A 23075-nucleotide genomic window follows, 5' to 3' on the forward strand; every position below is an offset into this window, starting at 1 on the left:
ATCTGTCACAGGCATGAAGATCTGGGTCTGTTAATGTGTAAAGAGGTAAGATCTGGCCCTGGGATGAGGATCTGTGTCTCCCCATGTCTGAGGAGGTAGGATCTGGATCTGCCCGTGTCTGAGGAGGTAGGATCTGGCATGAGTATGAGGATCTGGGTGTGTCCATGTCTGCAGAGGTAGGATCCGGCACAGGTATAAGGATCTGGGTCTCTCCATGTCTGAGTAAGTAGGATCTGGTACAGGTATGAGGATCTGGGTCTATCTATGTCCAAGGAGGTAGGATCTGGTACAGGCGTGAAGATCTGGGTCTGTCTATATCTGAGGAGGTGGGAATTTGGTACAGGTATGAGGATCTGGGTCTGTCAGTATCTGAGGAGGTAGGATCTGGCCCTGGTATGAGGCTTATGAGGATTTGGGTCTGTCAGTATCTGAGGAGATAGGATCTGGGTGTAGATACAGGTAAGAGGATCTGGTTTGTCAGTGTCTGAGAAGGTAGGATCTGGCCCCCTTATAAGGCTCTGGGTTGCTCATGTCTGAGACAGTAGGATCTTGCCCTGATAGGAGGATTACGAGGATCTGGGACTGTCAGTGTCTGAGGAGGTAGGATCTGGGTGCCCGTATAAGGATCTGGATCTGTCAGTATCTGAGGAGGTAGGATCTGGCACTGGTATGAGGATCTGGGTCTGTCAATGTCTGAGGAGGTAGGATCTGGTACAGGTGTGAGGATCTGGGTCTCTCTATGTCTGAGCAGGTAGGATCTGGTACAAGTGTGAGGATCTGGGTCTGTCCATGTCTGAGGAGGTAGGATCTGGCGCAGGTAGGAATCTAGTACAAGTATGAGGATCTGGGTCTCTCCATGTCTGAGAAGGTAGGAATCTGTTATAGGCATGAAGATCTGGGTCTGTCAATGTGTGAAGAGGTAAGATCTGGCCCTGGTATGAGGATTGATATCTCCCCATGTCTGAGGAGGTAGCATCTGGGTCTGACCTTGTCTGCGGAGGTCGGATCTGGAGCAGGTATGAGGATCTGGGCCTGTCCGTGTCTGAGAAGGTAGGTTCTAGCCCTGGTATGAGGATCTTGGTCTGTCAATATCTGAGGAGGTAAGAATCTGGCCCTGGTATGAGGATGGGTGTCTCCATCTCTGAGGGGTTGAATCTGGTACAGGTATGAGGATCTGGGGCTGTCAGTATATGAGGAGGTAGGATCTGGGTGCCGGTATAAGGATCTGGATCTGTCAGTCTCTGAGGAGGTAGGATCTGGCGCTGGTATGAGGATCTGGGTCTGTCAGTGTCTAAGGAGGTAGGATCTGGTACAGGTGTGAGGATCTGCGTCTCTCTATGTCTGAGCAGGTAGGATCTGGTACAAGTGTGAGGATCTGGGTCTATCCATGTCTGAGGAGGTAGGATCTGGATCTGTCCATGTCTGAGGAGGTAGGATCTGGGTCTGCCCGTGTCTGAGGAGGTAGGATCTGGGTCTGACCGTGTCTGAGGAGGTAGGATCTGGCATGAGTATGAGGATCTGGATCTGTCCATGTCTGTGGAGGTAGGATCTGGAGCAGGTATAAGGATCTGGATCTTTCAATGTCTGAGAAGGTAAGATCTGGCCCTGGTATGAGGATCTGGGTCTGTCAATATCTGAGGAGGTAGGAATCCGGCCCTCATATGAGGATGTGGGTCTCTCCATCTCTGAGGAGGTTGAATCTCGTACAGGTATGAGGATCTGGATCCGTCAGTGTCTGAGGAGGTAGGATCTGGCCCAGGTATGAGGATCTGAGTCTGTCCATGCCTGAGGAGGTAGGGTCTGGTAGAGGTGTGAAGATCTGGGTCTTTCTATGTCTCAGGAGGTAGGATCTGGTGCAGGTATGAGTATCTGGGTCTGTCCATGTCTGAGAAGGTAGGATCTGGTGCAGGTATGAGGATCTGGGTCTGTCAGTATCTGAGGAGGTAGGAATCTGGCCCTGGTATGAGGATGTGGATCTCTCCATCTCTGAGGGGGTTGAATCTGGTACAGTTTTGAGGATCTGGGTCTGTCAGTGTCTGAGGAGGTAGGATCTAGGTGCAGGTATAAGAATCTGGTACGGTCAGTATCTGCGGAGGTAGGATCTGGGTGCGGGTATAAGGATCTGGATCTGTCAGTGTCTGAGGTAGGAATATGGTACAGATTGGAGGATCTGGGTGTGTTCGTGTCTGAGGAGGTAGGATTTGGTGCATGTATTAGGATCTGGGTCTGTCCATGTCTGAGGAGGTAGGATCTGGCACAGATAGAAGGATCTAGGTCTTTTAATGTCTGAAAAGGTAGGATCTGGCCCTCATTTGAGGATCTAGGTCTTTCAGTATCTGACGAGGTAGGAATCTGGTACAGGTATGATGATCTGGGTCTGTCAAGTCTGAGGAGGTAGGACCTGGCCCTGGTATACGGATCTGGGTCTCTTCATGTCTGAGGAGGTAGGAATCTGTTACAGGCATGAGGATCTGGGTCTGTCAGTGTCTGAGGAGGTAGGACCTGGCCCTGGTATGCGTAACTGAGTCTCTTCATGTCTGCAGAGGTAGGATCTGGGTCTGTCCATGTCTGAGGAGGTAGGATCTGGCATAAATATGAGGATCTGGGTCTTTCAGTGTTTGAGAAGGTAGGATCTGGCCCTGATAGGAAGATGAGGATCTGAGACTGTCAATATCTGAGGAGGTAGGATCTGGGTGCGGGTATAAGAATCTGGAACTGTCAGTATCTGAGGAGGTAGGATCTGGCCTTGGTATGAGGATCTGGGTCTTTCAATATTGGAGGAGGTACAAATCTGGTACAAGTATGAAGATATGGGTCTCTCCATGTCTGGAGGTAGGATCTGGTACAAGTGTGAGGATCTGGGTCTGTCCATGTCTGAGAAGGTAGGATCTGGTCCTGGTATGAGGCTTATGAGGATTTGGGTCTGTCAGTATCTGAGGAGATAGGATCTGGGTGCGGGTACAGGTATGAGGATCTGGGTCTGTCAGTGTCTGAGGAGGTAGGATCTGGTACAGGTGTGAGGATCTGGGTCTCTCTATGTCTGAACAGGTAGGATCTGGTACAAGTGTGAGGATCTGGGTCTGTCCATGTCTGAGGAGGTAGGATCTAGAGCAAGTATAAGGATCTGGGTCTTTTAATGTCTGAGAAGGTAGGATCTGGCCCTGGTATGAGGATCTGAGTCTTTCAATATTTGAAGAGGTAGGAATCTAGTACAGGTATGAGGATCTGGGTCTCTCCATGTCTGAGGAGGGAGGAATCTGATACAGGCATGAGGATCTGGGTCTGTCAGTGTGTGAAGAGGTACTGTCTGGCCCTGGTATGATGATCTGTGTCTCCCCATGTCTGAGGAGGTAGGATCTGGGTCTGACCGTGTCTGAGGAGGTAGGATCTGGCATGAGTATGAGGCTCTGGGTCTGTCCATGTCTGTGGAGGTATGATCTGGAGCAGGTATAAGGATCTGGGTCTGTCCATGTCTGAGAAGGTAGGATCTGACCCTGGTATGAGGATCTGGGTCTGTCAGTATCTGAGGAGGTAGGAATCTGGCCCTGGTATGAGGATGTGGGTCTCTCCATCTCTGAGGGGGTTGAATCTGATACAGTTTTGAGGATCTGGGTCTGTCAGTGTCTGAGGAGGTAGGATCTGGCCCTGGTATGGGCATCTGGGTCTGTCCATGTCTGAGAAGGTAGGATCTGGCCCATTAGGATTATGAGGATCTGGGTCTGTCAGTATCTGAGGAGGTAGGATCTGGCCCATTAGGATTATGAGGATCTGGGTCTGTCAGTATCTGAGAAGGTAGGATCTGGCCCATTAGGATTATGAGGATCTGGGTCTGTCAGTATCTGAGAAGGTAGGATCTGGCCCATTAGGATTATGAGGATCTGGGTCTGTCAGTATCTGAGGAGGTAGGATCTGGGTGCAGGTATAAGAATCTGGTATGGTCAGTATCTGCAGAGGTAGGATCTGGGTACGGGTATAAGGATCTGCATCTGTCAGTGTCTGAGGAGGTAGGATCTGGCCCAGGTATGAGGATCTGAGTCTGTCCATGTCTGAGAAGGTAGGATCTGGTACAGGTGTGAAGATCTGGGTCTCTCCATGTCTCAGGAAGTAGCATCTGGTACAGGTATGAGGATCTGGGTGTGTCCACGTCCGAGGAGTTAGGAATCTGGCACAGATAGGAGCATCTGGGTGTGTTCGTGTCTGAGGAGGTAGGATTTGGTGCATGTATTAGGATCTGCGTCTGTCCATGTCTGAGGAGGTCGGATCTGGCACGGATATCAGGATCTAGGTATTTTAATGCCTGAGAAGGTAGGATCTGGCCCTCGTTTGAGGATCTGGGTCTTTCAGTATCTGACGAGGTAGGAATCTGGTACAGGTATGAGGATCTGGGTCTGTCAATGTCTGAGGAGGTAGGAACTGGCCGTGGTATACGGATCTGGGGTCTCTTCATGTCTGAGGAGGTAGGAAACTTACAGGCATCAGGATCTGGGTCTGTCAATGTCTGAGGAGGTAGGACCTGGCCCTGGTATGCGGATCTGGGTCTCTTCATGTTTGAGAAGGTAGGATCTGGGTCTGTCCATGTCTGAGGAGGTAGGATCTGGTGCAGATATAAGGATCTGGGTCTTTCAGTGTCTGAGAAGGTAGGATCTGGCCTTGGTACGAGGATCTGGGGCTGTCAATATCTGAGTAGGTACGAATCTAGTACAGGTATGAGGATCTGGGTCTCTCCATCTCTGAGGAAGTAGCATCTGGTACAGGTATGAGGATCTGGGTCTGTCTATGTCCAAGGAGGTAGGATCTGGTACAGGTGTGAAGATCTGGGTCTGTCTATATCTGAGGAGGTAGGATCTGGCCCTGGTATGGGGATCTGGGTCTGTCCATGTCTGAGAAGGTAGGATCTGGCCCTGGCATGAGGCTTATGAGGATTTGGATCTGTCAGTATCTGAGGAGGCAGGATCTGGGTGCAGGTACAGGTATGAGAATCTGGGTCTGTCATTGTCTAAGGAGGTAAGATCTGGCCCCAGTATGAGGATCGGGATCTGTTCATGTCTGAGAAGGTAGGATCTGACTCTGATATGAGGATTACAAGCATCTGGGTCTCTCAGTATCCGATGAGGTAGGATCTGGGTGTGGGTATAAGGATCTGGATCTCTCAGTATCTGAGGAGGTAGGATCTGGCCCTGGTATGAGGATCTGAGTCTGTAAATGTCTGAGGAGGTAGGATCTGGTACAGGTGTGAAGATCTAGGTCTGTTCATGTCTGAGGAGGTAGGATTTGGTACATGTATTAGGAACTTGGTCTGCCCATGTCTGAGGAGGTAGGACCTGGCCCTGGTATGAGGATCTGGGTCTCTTCATGTCTGCGGAGGTAGGATCTGGGTCTGTCCATGTCTTAGGAGGTAGGATCTGGCCTGAGTATGAGGATCTGGCTCTGTCCATGTCTGCGGAGGTAGGATTTGGTGCAGATATAAGCATCTGGGTCTTTTAATGTCTGAAAAGGTAGGCTCTGGCCTTGGTGTGAGGATCTGGGTCTATTAATATCTAAGGAGGTACGAATCTAGTACAGGTATGAGGATCTGGGTCTCTCCATGTCTGAGAAGATTGACTGTGGTACAGGTATGAGGATCTGGGTCTGTCAGTGTTTGAGGAGGTAGGATTTGGCCCTGGTGTGAGGATTTGGGTCAGTCAGTGTCAGGAGTTAGGATCTGGCCCTGTTATGAGGTTCTGGGTCTGTTCATGTCTGAGATGGTAGGATCTGGCCCATTAGGATTTTGAGGATCTGGGTCTGTCAGTATCTGAAGAGGTAGTATCTGGGTGCGGGTATAAGGATCTGTATCTGTCAGTATCTGAGGAGGTAGGATCTGGCCCTGATATGAGGATCTGAGTCTGTCAATTTCTGAGGAGGTATGATCTGGTACAGGCATGAGAATCTGGGTCTGTCCATGTCTGAGGAGGTAAGATCTGGCACAGATATAAGGATCTGGGTCTGTTCATGTCTCAGGAGGTAGGACGGTGCAATTATAGGGATCTGGGTCTATCAATGTCTGAGAATGTAGCATCTGGCCCTAGTATGGGGATCTGGGTCTTTCAATATCTGAGGAGGTAGGAATCTGGTACAGGTATGAAGATCTGGGTCTCCTCACGACTGAGGAGGTAGGAGTCTCTTACAGGCATGAAGATCTGGGTCTGTCAATGTGTGAGGAGGTAAGATCTCTCCCTGATATGACAATCTGGGTCTGTCAGTGTTTGAGGAGGTAGGAATCTGGTACACGTATGAGGATCTGCATCTGTCAATGTCTGAGGAGGTAGGACCTGGCCCTGGTATGAGGATCTGGGTCTCTCCATGTCTGAGGAGTAGGATCTGGATGTGCCCGTGTCTGAGGAGGTAGGATCTGGCATGAGTATGAGGATCTGGATCTGTCCATGTCTGCGGAGGTAGGATCTGGAGCAGATATAAGGATCTGGGTCTTTCAATGTCTGAGAAGGTACGATCTGGCCCTGGTATGAGGATCTGGGTCTTTCAATATCTGAGGAGGTAGGAATCTAGTATTGGTATGAGGATCTGCGTCTTTCCGTGTCTGAGGAGGTTGGATCTGGTACAGGTATGAGGATCTGGGTCTGTTCATGTCTGAGAAGGTAGGATCTGGCCCAGTAAGATTATGAGGATCTGAGTCTGTCAGTATCTGAGGAGGTAGGATCTGGCCCTGGTATGAGGATCTGGGTCTGTCAGTATCTGAGGAGGTACGGATCTAGTACAGGTGTGAAGATCTGGGTCTGTCTATGTCTGAGGAGGTAGGAATCTGGTACAGGTATGAGGATCTGGGACTGTCAGTGTCTGAGGAAGCAGGATCTGGCCCTGGTATGAGGATCTGGGTCTGTCCATGTCTGAGAAGGTAGGATGTGGCCCTGGTATGAGGCTTATGACGATCTGGGACTGCCAGTATCTGAGGAGGCAGGATCTGGCCCTTGCATGAGGATCTGTGTCTGTCAATGTCTGAGAAGGCAGGATCTGGTACAGGTGTTAGGATTTGGGTCTCTCCGTGTTTGGAGGTAGGATCTGATACAGATGTAAGGATCTGGGTCTGTCCATCTCTGAGGAGGTAGGATCTGGTACAAGTATGAGGATCTGGGTCTCTCCATGTGTGAGAAGGTAGGAATCTGGTACAGATACAAGGATCTGGGTCTGTTTAGGTAGGATCATGTCTGAGGAGGTAGGATTTGGTGTGGGTATTAGGATCTGGGTCTGTCCATGTCTGAGGAGGTAGGATGTGGCACAAATAGAAGGATTTGGGTCTATCAATGTCTGAAAAGGTAGGATCTGGCCCTAGTATAAGGATCTGGGTCTTTCAATATCTGAGGAGGTAGGAATCTGGTACAGGTATGAAGATCGGGGTCTCTGTATGTCTGTGGAGATAGGAATCTGTTACAGGCATGAGGATCTGGGTCTGTCAATGTATGAGGAGATAAGATCTGGCCCTGGTATAAGGATCTGGGTCTGTCAGTGTTGGAGGCGGTAGGAATCTGGTACATATATGAGGATCTGCGTCTTTCACTGTTTGAGGAGGTAGGACCTGGCTCTGGTATGAGGATGTGGATCTCTCCATATCTGAGGAGGTAGGATCTGAGTCTGTCCGTGTCTGAGGAGGTAGTGAGGATCTGGGTCTGTTCATGTCCGCGGAGGTAGGATCTGTGGCAGGTATAAGGATCGGGGTCTGTTCATGCCTGAGAAGGTAGGATCTGTCCCATTAGGATTTTGAGGATCTGGGACTGTCAGTGTCTGAAGAGATAGTGTCTGGGTGCCGGTATAAGGATCTGGATCTGTCAGTATCTGAGGAGGTAGGATCTGGCCCTGGTATGAGGATCTGAGTCTGTCAATGTCTTAGAAGGTAGGCTCTGGTACAGGTGAGAGGATCTAGGTCTGTCCATGTCTGAGGAGGTAGGAATCTGGTACAGGTATGAGGAACTGGGTCTCTTCATGTCTGAGAAGGTAGGACCTGGCCCTAGTTTGAGGATCTGGGTCTTTCAATATCTGAGGAGGTAGGAATCTGGTACAGGTATGAGGATCTGGGTCTCTTCATGTCTGAGGAGGTAGGATCTGGCCCTGGTATGAGGATCTGGGTCTGTTCATGTGTGAGGAGGTAGGACCTAGCCCTGGTATGAGGTTCTTGGTCTCTCCAAGTCTGAGGAAGTAGGTTCTGAGTCTGTCCATGTCTGAGGAGGTAGGATCTGGCATGAGTATGAGGATCTGGGTCTGTTCATGTCTGCAGAGGGAGGATCTGGCTCAGACATAAGAATCTGGGTCTTTCCATGTTTCAGAAGGTAGGATCTGGTCTTGGTATTAGGATCTGGTACAGGTAGGAGGATCTGAGTCTCTCCATGTGTGAGAAGGTAGGAATCTGGTACAGCTACAAGGATCTGGGTCTGTTCATGTCGTCATTATGGGTCTGTCCAGACATCTTTCAATGTCCAAGGAGGTAGGAATTTGGTACAGGTATGAGTATTGGGTCTCTCCATTTCTGAGGACGTAGGAATCTGTTACAGGCATGGGGATCTGGGTCTGTCAGTGTCTGAGGAGGTAGGACCTGGCCCTGGTATGAGGATCTGGGTCTCTCCATGTCTGAGAAGGTAGGATCTGGTGCACATATAAGGATCTTGGTCTGTCAGTGTTGTGGAAGGTAGGATCTGGCCCTGGTATGAGTATTTGGGTGTGTCAGTATCTGAGGAGGTAGCATCTGGCCCTGGTATGAGGATCTGGGTCTCTCAATATCGGAGGAGGTAGGATCTCATACAGGTATGAGGATCTGAGTCTTTCAATATCTGAGGAGGTAGGATATGGCACAGGTGTGAGCATCTGGGTCTGTCTGTGTCTAAAGAGTTGGAGCTGTGTGCAGGTATGAGGCCTTGGTTCTGCCAGTGTCTAAGGAAGTGAGGCTGGGCACAGATATGAGGCCCTAGGTGTGTTCATATCTGAGGAGGTAGGATCTGGTACCGGTATGAGGATCTGAGTCTCTCCATGTCTGAGGAGGTAGGATCTGGTACTGGTATGAGGTTCTGGGTCTGTCAGTATCTGAAGAGATAGTAGTCTGCTGCAGGTATGAGGATCTGGGTCTCTTCATGTCTGAGGAGGTAGGAATCTTGCAGGCTTGAGGATCTGGGTCTGTCAGTGTTTGGGGAGGTAGGACCTGGCCCTGGTATGAGGATCTGGGTTTCTCCATGCCTGAGGAAATAGGATCTGGGTCTGTCCCTGTCTAAGGAGGTAGGATCTGGCGCAGATGTAAAGATCTGGGTCTTTCAGTGTCTGAGAAGGTAGGATCTGGCCCTTGTTTGAGGATCTGAGTCTTTCAATATCTGAGGAGGTAGCAATCTGTTACAGGCATGAGGATCTGGGTCTGTCAATGTCTGAGGAGGTAGGACCTTGCCCTGGTATGAGGATCTGGGTCTCCCCAAGTCTGAGGAGGTAGGATCTGGGTCTGTCCATCTCTCAGGAGGTAGGATCTGGCATGAGTGTGAGGATCTTGGTCTGTTCATGTCTGAGGAGGGAGGATCTGGTGCACATGTAAGGATCTGGGTCTGTCAGTGTGAGAGAAGGTAAGGTCTGGTCCTGCTATGAGGATCTGGATCTGTCAGTATCTGAGGAGGTAGGCTCTGACCCTGGTATGAGGATCTGGGTCTGTCCATGTCTGAGGAGGTAGGATCTGGTACCAGTATGAGGATCGGGGTCTGTCAGTATCTGAGGAGGTAGGAATCTTGTACAGGTTTGAGGATTTGGGTCTGTCTCTGTCTCAGGAGGATGACGTCGTACAGGCATGACTATTTGAGTATTGCAGTGTCTGAGGAGGTAGGATATGGTGTAGGTGTGAGGATCTGGGTTTGTCCATGGCTGAAGAGGCAGGATCTGGTACAGGTGTGAGGATCTGAGTCTGCTCACGTCTGAGGAGGTAGGATCTGACCTGTTATGAGGATCTGAGTCTGTCAATATCTGAAGAGGTAGGAATCTGGTACAGGTATGAGGATCTGTGTGTGTCAGCATCTGAGGAGTTCAGAATCTGATACAAGTGTGAGGATCTGCATGTCTGTATCTGAGGAGGTAGGATCTCATACAGGTGTGAGGATCTGCATGTCTCTGTATCTGAGGAGGTAGGAATCTGATACAGGTGTGAGGATCTGCATGTCTCTGTATCTGAGGAGGTAGGAATCTGATACAGGTGTGAGGATCTGCATGTCTCTGTATCTGAGCAGGTAGGAATCTGATATAGGCGTGAGGATCTGCATGTCTCTGTATCTGAGGAGGTAGGATCTGATACAGCTATTAGGATTTGGGTCTATGTCTGAGGAAGTAGCATCTGATACAGGTATTAGGACCTGGGTCTCTAAGTGTCTGAAGAGGTTGGATCTGGCCCTGGTATGAGGATCTGGGTCTGTCAGTATTTGAGGAGGTAGGATCTCATACAGGTATGAGGATCTGGGTCTTTCAATGTCTGAGGAGGTAGGATCTGGCACAGGCACAAGCATCTGGGTCTGTACATGTCTAAAGAGTTGAAGCTGTGTGCACGTATGAGGCCTTGGGTCTGCCAGTGTCTGGGGAGGTGAGGCTGGGCACAGATATGAGACCCTGGGTCTGTCCATATCTGAGGAGGTAGGATCTGGTATGAGTATGAGGATCTGGGTCTGTTCGTGTCTGAGGAGGTGGGCCCTGGCACAGGTATGAGGCCCGGGGTCTGTCCGTGTCTGAGGAGGTGGGTCCTGGCACAGGTATGAGGCCCGGGGTCTGTCCGTGTCTGAGGAGGTGGGCCCTGGCACAGGTATGAGGCCCTGGGTCTGCTGGTGTCTGCAGAGACAGGGCCCAACATCTCAGGGAAGACCCCGGTAAGCTCTTCAGTTTGTCTTGTGGCTGTGGTCAGTTCCACGTGTAGTCTGCCCTGTTGGTCTTCCCGTGTGTTGCCAGCGCCTGCCTGCTGCCTTGCTTCCTGGAGGTGGGTTGGGCCAGGGCCCTCCAAGATGCCCCTGTGCAAGACCAGGGACAGGGTTTCCGGCAGGAGGTGGGGGGCGGGGTGTGCCGGCCCTCCCTCAGCACCTTGTCCTGTCTCTCCTAGTGGGTGGGAGGACGCTACTCGCTGTGGTCGGCCATCGGACTCTCCATTGCCCTGCACGTGGGTGAGTGTGTATGTTTCTGCGTCTTGTAGCCCCCGTGGGAGACAGGGTAGGGGGCTCGTGTCCCTGAACATCATGCTGTCCTCACAGGCTGCTGGCCTCTCTGCAGCTGGCTGGGATATTTATTTCATGTCCATAAGGAAGGTCTGGGTTTTTTTGGGTGTGCGGGTCGGCCCCCGTCTCTGCCCCTCACACCTGCAGTCCTGTTTCTCTCCTATCCTAGGCAGAGTCAGATCCCTGCACTCAGGGCCACCTCTCACTGGAGGGGCTTTGTCTAGGCCTGAGTCCTCCCGTGTCGTGTCTTCTGGCTCTCCATGCAGCCTTCCTTGGTTGCAGAAGGAGCTGTGCCCACTGCCCACAGGACGCAGGGTGTGGCCACTTCTGTTGACTCTGCTTTTGTGTCACAGGTTTTGACAACTTCGAGCAGCTGCTCTCGGGGGCTCACTGGATGGTGAGTGCTGAGGCTGGTTCTCTGCCAAGTGCTGGCCAGAGGCGTGTGTGTTGGTCCTGGTCCCTCCCCTTTCTCCCCCACTGTCCTGTCCCTCCCCCTCCCCGTGCAGCTGCTCAGCTTCCACTCACCCTGCTCCTGTTTCAGGACCAGCACTTCCGCACGACGCCCCTGGAGAAGAACGCCCCCGTCCTGCTGGCCCTGCTGGGTATCTGGTACATCAACTGCTTTGGGTGTGAGACGCATGCCATGCTGCCCTATGACCAGTACCTGCACCGCTTTGCTGCGTACTTCCAGCAGGTACCAGCTGCCAGACCAGGCCTTGGAGTCAGCAGGGCCTGTGGGGGGTCTGGGAGGCCCAGGAACCTGGGTTTCAGCTCCTCCAGGAGCTCTCTGCCCCATTGCCCTTGGGCCTGGCCAAGGTCCACCTGTGCTCCTTGTCTCAGGATGAATCTTTGTAACTGAGGTTGGTTCCATTTGAGTGTCATCTGAGTTTGACCACCATGGGAGGGGCATGACTGGTGATCATGTCGCCCTGGCTAGGGAGGTCCTGGCTTGGCTCAGGGGATGTTTCTCAGCTGGGGTCACTTCTTTCTTGCACATCACTATGCATGCCCAGCATAGTGTCTGAGGATGTAGGATCTATCCCTGGTATGAGGTCCTAGGTCCATTAATATCTGAGCAGGCAGGATCTAGTACGGTTATGAAGATCTGGGTCTGTCCATGTTAGAGGAGGCAGGATTTGGCCATAGGGTGGGGCTGCAAGCTGGAATCCCTTGTAGCCCGTAGTGCCTTTATGTCTCCAGAAAAGCAAGTCTGTATCTAGTCTGTGGTAGCCTCTTTAGACTACGTGGTCCTCTTCTGCCTTGGGATCTCCAGAGCCCCCGAGAGGCTTAGCAGGCCCTTTCCTAGTCACATTATGTCCCAGAAAGCTTTTCCGCAACTGTCCCTGCTTTTTTTGTTTTGAACAGATTCTCATTCTGTCACCCAGGCAGGAGTGCAGTGGCGCGATCTTGGCTCACTGCAACCTCCGCTTCCTGAGTTCAAGCGATTCCTGTGCCTCAGCCTCCCAAGTAGCTGGGATTACAGGCATGCACCACCATGCCTGGCTAATTTTTGTATTTTTAGTGGAGATGGGGTTTCACTATGTTGCCCAGGCTGGTTTCGAACTCCTGGCCTCAAGCAATCCACCTGCCTTGGCCTCTCAAAGTGCTGGGATTACAGGCATGAGCCACCGTGCCCGACCCTGTCCTTGCTTTTGTTTAGTACAAAGCCAGTCCCTGTCCAGCAGCTCTTGAGTTGCTTTGGGCAGGTACAGAAGGCTTCACCAACACCTGGAAGCAAATCCTGTGATTGAAGGAGAGGCCAAGGTTCCCCAAATCCCAGCTGCCTTGGTGAGGGTTGCCATGACCAGGGCCCAGGTGGGTACCCAAAGCCTAGCATCTAGTTGAGGTGACAGCCCTCAAAGGCTGTACTCTAAGCCGGGCGTGGTGGCTGATGCCTGCAATCCCAGCACCTTGGGAGACTGGGGGGGCATTGCTTGAGGCCAGGAGTTCAAGACCAGCCTGGGCAACATAGCGAGACCCGGTCTCTACAAAAAAACCCACAAAAACTAACAATAGCTGGGCATGGTGGTGCAGCACCTGTAGTCCCAGCTACTTCAGAGGCTGAGGCAAGAGGTTTGCTTGAGCCCAAGAGGTCGACGCTTCAGTGAGTTACGATTCTACCACTGTACTCTAGCCTGTGTGACAGAGTGAGACTCTTTCTCTTGGGGGAAAAAAAAAAGCTGTGCCCTCTGGACCCCAGCCTGCTCTCCCTTAAGAAATGAGTTGATTTTGTGACCGATTTTTTCTTTAGGGAGGTCCTTGCCTGACCTCCAGACCCACCTTTTCCTGGGCATGAGTCCTTCTTGCACCGTGGCCTAAGCTGGAAAGGTTGGGAGGCTGTGTCCTCACGGGTGCGGGGAGGAAGGGGATCGTGCCTGTGGACACGGGTGCGGGTCCGCCTCACGGGGCCAGGGCACGGTGGGTCTGTCTGGAGCATCTGGGCAGAACTTGGGCGTGGTGCAGGAAGGAGCAGGATTTGGGTACAGTGTGTGAAGGATCAAGATTTGCAGGTAGAGGGTTGGGTTTGTTTTTTTTTCTTTTCTTTTTCTGTTTTTTTTTTTTTTTTGAGATGGAGTTTTGCTCTTGTTGCCCAGGCTGCAGTGCAGTGGCGAGATCTCGGCTCACCACAACCTCTGCCTCCCGTGTTCAAGTGATTGTCCTGCCTAAGCCTCCCAAGTAGCTGGGATTATAGGCATGCGCCATCACACCTGGCTAATTTTGTATTTTTAGTAGAGACAGGGTTTCTCCATGTTGGTCAGGCTGGTCTCAAATTCCCAACTTCAGGTGATCTGCCCGCCTCGGCCTCCCAAAGTGCTGGAATTACAGGCTTGAGCCACTGCGCCCAGCCTCTTTCTTTCTTTTTAAATGTTCTTTCATTTTGCCAAGGGCTGGGTTTCTGTTCCTTTTCCAGGGCGACATGGAGTCCAATGGGAAATACATCACCAAATCTGGCACCCGTGTGGACCACCAGACAGGCCCCATTGTGTGGGGGGAGCCTGGGACCAATGGCCAGCATGCTTTTTACCAGCTCATCCACCAAGGTAGGCCCGTGTGGCCTGGGCAGGGTGGCGTTGGGGAGGGAAAGGATCTTCCAGAAGAGATATCTCACTTAGGTCAGTCCCTCCTCTAGGCTGTATGGCTAGCTCCCATGGGCTGGGGTCATGTGGGTGACCACAGTGCCCTTCACAGGCACCAAGATGATACCCTGTGACTTCCTCATCCCGGTCCAGACCCAACACCCCATACGGAAGGGTTTGCATCACAAGGTAAGAGCCCCCATCTGGCCCCATCTGGAGGGTCTGGCTCACATTGCACCCAGACCTCTGGAAACCTGATGCCTTGGTTGACAATCACGTTAGTTTTCTATTCCTGCCATAACAAATGACAACAAACATGGAGGCTTAAAACAACACTCTTTTTTTGAGGGTGGGGAGTAGGGACAGAGTCTTACTGTGTTGCCCAGGCTGGAGTGCAGTGGCGCGATCTTGGCTTACTGCAACCTTCCCCCTCTCCCTCCCAGCCTCAGGTGATTCTTACGCCTCAGCCTCCCAAGTAGCTGGGACTATAGGCACTCACCACCACGGCCTGCTAATTTTTATATTTTTGGTAGAAGGTTTCACTGTGTTGGCCAGGCTGGTCTTGAACTCATGACCTCAAGTGATCCACCTGCCTCAGCCTCCCTAAGTGCTGGAATTATAGGCATGAGCCAACGCACCTGGCCTATCTCAAGAGTTTCTGAAGCTCAGATGTCCAGCAGGCCCTGCTGTATCTCTGCTTAGAGTCTTGCAGGCTAAAATCAAGGTGTCATCAGGACTGTGTTTGTTTCTGGAGACTTTAGGGGGAAAGCCTTTTCTGTGCTTGCCAGGTGGTTGGCAGAATTCATTTCTGTATGTTTGTGGAACTGAAGTCCAACTTCTTGCTGTGGGCTGAAGGTCCTTCTCAGATTCTTAAGGTCACCTGCATTCCCTAGCTTGTGGGCCTCTTCACTGCAGAGCCAGCAATGGCAGGTTAAATCCTTCTGAAGCTTTGATTCTGTCTTGCCACTTCTGTTGCATCTCTCTGACTGACTTGTTTACCTTCTGTGGGGAAAAGAAAGAAAGATCAGACTGTTACTGTGTCTATATAGAAAGAAGTAGACATAAGAGACTCCATTTTGTTCTGTATTTGAGATGCTGTTAATCTGTGACCCTACCCCCAACCTTGTCCTTGCAAGAGACATGTGCTGTGGTGACTCAAGGTTTAATGGATTTTGGGCTGTGCAGGGTGTACTTTGTTAAACAAGTGCCTGAAGGCAGCTTGCTGGTTCTAGTGCAGTGCTGCTCTTTATGCACTAAAAAGGTTTATGGAGATGTTTACATGTGCATATCAAGGCACAACACTTTTCCTTAAACTTATTCATGTCACAGAGAACTTTATTCATACATCTTACTGCTGACTTTCTCCCTATAATAATCCTATTATCTCGCCACTTCTTTTTCTTTAAGATGGTAAAGATAATTATCAATAAATACTAAGAGAACTCAGAGACCCGCGCTGCCGTGAGTCCTCTGTATGCTGAGCGCCGGTCTCCTGGGCCCACCTTTTCTTTCTCTAAACTTTGTCTCTGTGTCTCATTTCTTTTCTCAAGTCTCTCGTTCCACCTAATGAGAAACGCCCACAGGTGTGGAGGGGCAGGCCACCCGTTCACCTTCCTCCTCTGCATTTTTCTTTTATTCCCTAAGTGACAGCGTCGTGCTATGTTGTCTAGGCTGGACTTCAGTGGCATGATCACAGTTCACTGCATTTTTGACGTCCCAGGCTCAAGCAATCTTCCTGCCTCAGCCCCTCACGTAGCTGAGACTTACAGGCACACACCACCATGCCTGGCTAACTTTTAAACTTTTAGTAGAGACGGGGTTTCACTATGTTGCCTGGGCTGGTCTCCAGCTCCTGGGCTCAAGTGATTCTCCTGCCTCGACCTCCCAGAGTTTTGGGATTACAGGTGTGAGCCACCACACCTGGCCCTCTTTTACTTTTAAGGGCCAGTGTGATTAGATTGGGCCTACTAGATAATCCAGGAAAATCTCCCCTTTTGTTTATTTTATTTTTATTTTTTAATTTTAGAGCTAGCATGTCAGTCTGCTGAGGCTGGAGTGCAGTGGCCCAATCATAGCTCACTACAGCCTTGAACTCCTGGGCTAAAGCAATCCTTTTATCTCAGCCTCCTGAGTAGGTGGGACTACAGATATGCACCATGCCTAGCTTTTTTTTTTTTTTTTTTTTTTTTTAAAGAGACAGAGTCTTGTTCTGTTGCCCAGGCTGGAGTGCAGTGGCACAATCAGGCTCTCTGCAGCCTCACCCTCCTGGGCTCAAGCAATCCTCCTACCTCAGCCTCCTGAGTAGCTGGGAACAGGCAAACACCACCACACCCAGCTGATTTTTTAATTTTTTTATTTTTTGTAGAGATGGAGTCTCACTTTGTTGCCCAAGCTGCCCTCAAACTCCTTCACAGAATTTATTGTGCCTTGTCTTAGGTGTGCAGAGCAGCATAGGGTTACAGTAACAGTAGCACAAGCTTTGGAGTCAGTGAGCTGGGTTGAATTCTGATTCTTCCCATCTATAGTTCTGTGATCCAGCACTGTGGACTTGTAGAACCTAAGGCTCTACTAGAACAGGGCAATGATGCCTTTCCTCCTTAGGATCTTAGTATTATTATTATTTTTTCGAGACACTTTTTCACTTTGTTGCCCAGGCTGGAGTGCAGTAGTGCGACCTTGGCTCACTGCAACCTCAGCTTCCTGGGTTCAAGCGATTCTCGTGCTTAAGCCTCCTGAGTAGCTGGGATTACAGGTGCACACCACCATGCCCGGCTACTTTCTTAGGATCTTAAAAGATAGATGTTGGTAAAATTGTTAGCAGGAGTGTAGTTCTTTCTTTCTTTCTTTTTTTTTTTTTTTTTTTTTTTAGCTCTGTTGCCCAGGCTGGAGTGCTGGAGTGCAGTGGTGTGATCTCAGCTCACTGCACCTTCTGCCTCCCAGGTTCAAGTGATTCTCCTGCGTCAGGCTCCTGCCTGATTACAGGCGCGCGCCACCATGCCCAGCTAATTTTTTTTGGTATTTTTAGTAGAGACGGGGTTTCACCATGTGGTCAGGCTGGTCTCGAGCTCCTGACCCCGTGATCCACCCACCTCGGCCTCCCAAAGTGCTGGGATTACCGGCGTGAGCCACCGTGCCTGGCCACTGGTGTGTAGTTCTAAAAGAGCAGTTATCACTGTTCCCTGCCTTGTGGTGTCATTGGATGTGTTCCCTTCGCTCCAACTGAGCTGTACAGTGAGTGACCCAGGCTGGGACTGACCCCTGCTGAGAAGTGCCAGGCGGTCTTGTCCCTCTGCCTGAAGCTCAGACGGTGCTCTCAAGCATAACTGATGTCTCGCTCATCAGATCCTCCTGGCCAACTTCCTGGCCCAGACGGAAGCCCTGATGAGGGGGAAATCAACAGAGGAGGCCCGAAAGGAGCTCCAGGCTGCAGGCAAGAGTCCAGAGGACCTTGAGAGGCTGCTGCCACATAAGGTCAGCACTTCTGCATTCGGCTTTGGGGTGCATGCTGGAGTTGGAGGTGTGAAGCTGTGGCACCAGGCAGGGGCTTGGGGCATGCCTGGCTTGTCCTACAGAGTGGGAGGGCCTGTCCTCACAGACCTGTACGTCTCAGCCTCTGGGGCAGGGCGTGCTTGCCTTCAAGGGGTTGAGGGATCAGGACTCACTTGGCGACATTCCTTGGTGTTTTCTGCAGGTCTTTGAAGGGAATCGCCCAACCAACTCTATTGTGTTCACCAAGCTCACACCATTTATGCTTGGAGCCTTGGTCGGTGAGTGAGTAGGGGAAAGGTCCTGGCTTGGGGTAGGTTGGAATGGGCTTGCGGAGCCCTGACGTGCCCTGTCTGTCCCCTCTGCAGCCATGTATGAGCACAAGATCTTCGTTCAGGGCATCATCTGGGACATCAACAGCTTTGACCAGTGGGGGTGAGTTGCTCACTCGGGAGGGCCAGGAATACCTTTGGGTCGGCTCAGGGATTTCAGTAGCAACGTTAGAGCCTTCCCCATACCACTCTTCCCTTCCTTTCTTGGCAGAGTGGAGCTGGGAAAGCAGCTGGCTAAGAAAATTGAGCCTGAGCTTGATGGCAGTGCTCAAGTGACCTCTCATGATGCTTCCACCAACGGGCTTATCAACTTCATCAAGCAGCAGCGCGAGGCCAGAGTCCAATAAACTCATGCTCAGCCGCAGCCTCCTCTGTGATTCCTCTTTCTCTTGTCCCTGCTCCCCAGAGCCGGCACTGCATGGTCCTGGACACCACCCAGAGCGCCCTCTGGTTGTGGGCTTGGACCACGAGCCCTTGGTGGGGAGGGCTGATCTCAAATTGCTACCCCCAGCCCCTCCATGTCTTCGCTCCCTCTGTGTTACAACTGGCTGAAGTGTTTTTGTGCAGCTGACTTTTCTGACCCATGTTCACGTTCACATCCCGTGTAGAAAAATAAAGATGCCACAGAGGAGGTTGTAGGCTCAGCCTCTGATTTTTTTTCCTGCGATGGTGCTTTATGTAGCAGAAGGCAGGAGCGCTCGGTAGGACGCAGCCTGTGCCTCCGTGGACACTGAATACTAAGTGGTGAGCGGGTCTAGAGTGGAGCCAGGTGCTTTCAGAAGACAGTAGTGGGGTGGGAGCACAATCAGTCAAGAGGGCAACTTGGCCTGTGTCACCAAATCCTAAGACTGTTTTCCACTCCTCACCTCTGTGACTGGAGAAATTGGATACTCTGTTCACTCTGTGGTTCTACAAACGGCATTGAGATGATGTTTGTTTGGGGTGAATTCCTGGACACGACCAAGGGTGACTGCCATCTCTTGGCAAGATGCTCAGGTAGTTCTTTCACTTTAAAAGGCAGATAGATATTGGAAATAGGATTTTTTTTTTTTTTTTTTTTTTTTTTTTTTTTTTTTTGAGTGTCGCTCTGTTGCCCAGACTGGAGTGCAGTGGTGCAATCTCGGCTCACTGCAACCTCCGCCTCCCGGGCGGGTTCAAGCTATTCTCCTGCCTCAGCCTCCTGAGTAGCTGGGATTACAGGGACACACCACCACGTCGAGCTAATTTTTGTATTTTTAGTAGTGAAGGGGTTTTACCATGTTGGGCAGGCTGGTCTTGAACTCTTGACCTCAGGTGATCCACCCGCCTCAGCCTCCCGAAGTGCTGGGATTACAGGTGTGAGCCACCACGCCCGGCACAATTTTCTTTTTTTTTTTTTTTTTTTTTTGAGACGGAGTCTGGCTCTGTTGCCCAGGCTGGAGTGCAGTGGCCGGATCTCAGCTCACTGCAAGCCCTGCCTCCCGGGTTCACGCCATTCTCCTGCCTCAGCCTCCCGAGTAGCTGGGAGTACAGGCGCCCGCCACCTCGCCCGGCTAATTTTTTTTTGTATTTTTAGTAGAGACGGGGTTTCACCGTGTTAGCCAGGATGGTCTCGATCTCCTGAACTCGTGATTCGCCCGTCTCGGCCTCCCAAAGTGCTGGGATTACAGGCTTGAGCCACCGCGCCCGGCTCTTTTTTTTTTTTAAACAACTTACTTTTTAGACAGGGTCTTGCTCCATTGCCCAGGCTGGAGTGCAGTGGTGCCATCACAGCTCACTGCAACCCCAACCACTCGGGCTCAGGCAGTCCTCTTGCCTCAGCCGCCCAAGTAGTTGAGACTACAGGTTGTGCCACCATGCCCTGCTAGTTTTTTCATTTTTTGTAGAGACGGGTCTTGAATTTCAGGGCTTGAGAACCTCCCACCTCAGCCTCCCACAGTGTTGGGATTATCATGCCTATTCAGAATTTTTTTTCTTAGAGACACGGTCTTCATTGCCCAGGCTGGACTGCAGTGATGCAGTTATAGCTGACTGAAGCCTCAAATTCCCAGGCTAAGGTGGTTTTCTCACCTCAGCCTTCCAAGTAGCTGGGTCCACAGGTGCATGCCAGTGTAAGGCCTCTGAGCCCAAGCTAAGCCATCATATCCTTTGTGACCAGACGGCCTGAAGCAACTGAAGATCCATAAAAGAAGTGAAAATAGCCTTAACTGATGACATTCCACCATTGTAATTTGTTTCTGCCCCACCCTAACCGATCAATGTACTTTGTAATCTCCCCCACCCTTAAGAAGGTTCTTTGAAATTCTCCCCCCACCTTGAGAATGTACTTTGTGAGATCCACCCCCTGCCTGCAAACGTTGCTCCTACCTCCACTGCCTATCCCCAAACTTACAAGGACTAATGATAATCCACCACCCTTTGCTGACTCTTTATGGACTCAGCCTGCCTGCACCCAGGTGAAATAAACAGCCATGTTGCTCACACAAAGCCTGTTTGGGGGTCTTTTCACACGGACACGTGAGACAGCCAGTACACCCAGCTCATTTTTAAATTTTTGTAGATCAGTGTACTGTTGTTTAAAAAAAAAAAATAAGAAAAATAGAAAATAAATTTTTGTAGTGATAGGGTCTCACTGAGACAGGAGAATAGGGTCTAGAGACAAGGGAGCGTTCACTTCAGCCTCTGATTGGTGGCAGGCCAAGTCTTTATTTACATAGGGTGTAACCAAATAGGAAACCTCTAAAGGGTACTTAAACCCCAGATTTTCTAAACAGGGCACTTGCTTGAGCCTCCTCCTGCTTTGTGGAGTGTACTTTCGCTTCAATAAATCTGTGCTTTTGTTCCTTCTTTTGTTGCTTTTTTGTGTGTTTTGTCCACCTCTCTGTTCAGCATTCCAAGAACCTGGACAACCTGTAGTCAAGACCCTGCCCTGGTGACACCACTGTGTTGCCCAGGCTTATCTTGAACTCCTGGGCTCAAGTGATCCTCCTGCCTTGGCCTCCCAAAGTGTTGGGATTACAGGTGCAAGCCACCGTGCCCAGCATCACAGGGCCTTTTACAGCTGTCAGGTTGAAGTGTGATAAAACAGGATTAAACAGGTTGCGTCTCCAGGTCCTTGCTGGGCTAAAGCCGAACATCACAAAGGCTGGTGCTTCCTCCTTTGAGGTGTAGATCCTTGAAAACATACGTTTCCTTTGCATACCATGTTATGAATCCTAAAATAATGTTTTTGCAGCCTGCATTTAAAAAAAGGTTTATTGGGGTATAATTTACATATTATACCCCAATGAATCTTACTAGATTCACCTTTCTTTGCTATACAGTTCTGTTTTCACAAGTGTATATACAGTCTTTTTTTTTTTTTTTTTTTTTTTTTTTTGAGACTGAGTCTGGCTCTGTCGCCCAGGCTGGAGTGCAGTGGCCGGATCTCAGCTCACTGCAAGCTCTGCCTCCCGGGTTTACGCCATTCTCCTGCCTCAGCCTCCGGAGTAGCTGGGACCACAGGCGCCCGCCACCTCGCCCGGCTAGTTTTTTGTATTTTTTAGTAGAGACGGGGTTTCACCGTGTTAGCCAGGATGGTCTCGATCTCCTGACCTTGTGATCCGCCCGTCTCGGCCTCCCAAAGTGCTGGGATTACAGGCTTGAGCCACCGCGCCCGGCTATACAGTCTTATAACCATTACAGACAAGATATACAGCATTTTCCTCACCCTCAAAAGTTCCTGACACTTTTGTGGTCCAGTCCTACTCCCTCATCCCAATTCCTGACTACCATTGAACTGATCTTTTTTCCCCTGAAGTTCTGCTTTGACCAGAACGGCACCTTTTGTGTCTGGCTTCTTCCCATGATGCTTTTGAAATTCACCCACGTTGTGCTGCAGGAATTTAAAAAACTGTATTGTGTGGCTGGGCGCAGTGGCTCACACCTGTAATACGAATACTTTGGGAGGCCAAGGTGGGCAGATCACCTGAGGTTGGGAGTTCGAAGACAGCCTGATCAATATGGAGAAACCCTGTCTCTATTAAAAATACAAAGTTAGCCGGGCGTGGTGGCACATGCCTGTAATCTCAGCTACTTGGGAGGCTAAGGCAGAAGAAGGGCTTGAAACTTGGAGGCAGAGGTTGCAGTGAACTGGGATCATGCCACTGCACTCCAGCCTGGGCAACAAGAGAGAAACTCCGTCTCAAAAAAAAAAAAAAAAAGCTGGGCGCCAGGCGTGGTGGTGGGCACCTGTAATCCTAATCCAGCTACTTGGGGGGCTGAGGCAGGAGAATCGCTTGAACCTGGGAGGCAGAGGTTGCAGTGAGATGGCGCCACTGCACTCCAGCCTGGGCGACCCAGCGAGACTCTGTCTCAAAAACAACAAAAATAAAAACTCCGAAAAATCTCAAACATATAAAACCCAAATAGAATAAATCTCCATGTGCCTGGCACCAAATTTCAACAATTATCAATTCATGGCCAATCTTACTGTATCTACATCCCACTTTAATTATGTAGTAGCAAATCCCAGATATTTCATCTATAAGCATTTTGGTGTGTTTCTCTAAAAATTAAAAACTTCATTGTTCTTCTTGTTATTGATAATACCATTATCCCACCTAAAATTTTTATTTCCCGGGAAGGCTTTTTGGAGCCTGGGCCCAGTGGCTCACACCTGTCATCACAACACTTTGGGAGGCAGAGGCGGGAGGATCACTTGAACCCAGGAGCCAGGAGTTCAAGATCAGTGTGGGCAATATAGCAAGTGCTCGTCTCAACAAAAAAAGGAAAAAAAAAAGTTAGCTTTTTGGCAAAACTACTTCCTAGTAGATGGTGTGTACTTCCTATTACAGCGTATTAAGGGGCACAAAATGCCAGCAGCGCCTCTGCGGCTCTTGGGCCTGAGTGCACGCGCCTTAAAGCCACGCCTCCGCATCGGATCCTAGTAAGGGGGCGGGGCTATCATGTCAGTGTATGCGTTGCGCGTGCGCGGACACGCGCGCCCGCTCGGCTGCCGT

The 23075-nt window shown here is 50.6% G+C and overlaps 1 protein-coding gene across 2 annotated transcripts in view; it reads left to right on the forward strand.

Annotated features, from left to right (window-relative positions):
• Nucleotides 1-18727, forward strand: part of GPI (glucose-6-phosphate isomerase) — a 48550-nt gene extending 29823 nt beyond the window's left edge. For both annotated transcript variants that reach the window (XM_065536425.1, XM_005588784.4), the window contains 9 exons: nt 11090-11150; nt 11555-11598; nt 11743-11895; nt 14113-14242; nt 14391-14467; nt 17621-17749; nt 17970-18045; nt 18133-18199; nt 18308-18727. In XM_065536425.1, coding sequence (XP_065392497.1) covers nt 11090-11150; nt 11555-11598; nt 11743-11895; nt 14113-14242; nt 14391-14467; nt 17621-17749; nt 17970-18045; nt 18133-18199; nt 18308-18443 — 873 coding nt within the window. In that variant the 3' untranslated portion in view covers nt 18444-18727. The remainder of the gene's footprint in view (nt 1-11089; nt 11151-11554; nt 11599-11742; nt 11896-14112; nt 14243-14390; nt 14468-17620; nt 17750-17969; nt 18046-18132; nt 18200-18307) is intronic.
• The last annotated feature ends 4348 nt before the right edge of the window (nt 18728-23075 follow it).

This window comes from Macaca fascicularis, chromosome 19 (assembly GCF_037993035.2).
Source record: "Macaca fascicularis isolate 582-1 chromosome 19, T2T-MFA8v1.1".
Taxonomy (NCBI): domain Eukaryota; kingdom Metazoa; phylum Chordata; class Mammalia; order Primates; family Cercopithecidae; genus Macaca; species Macaca fascicularis.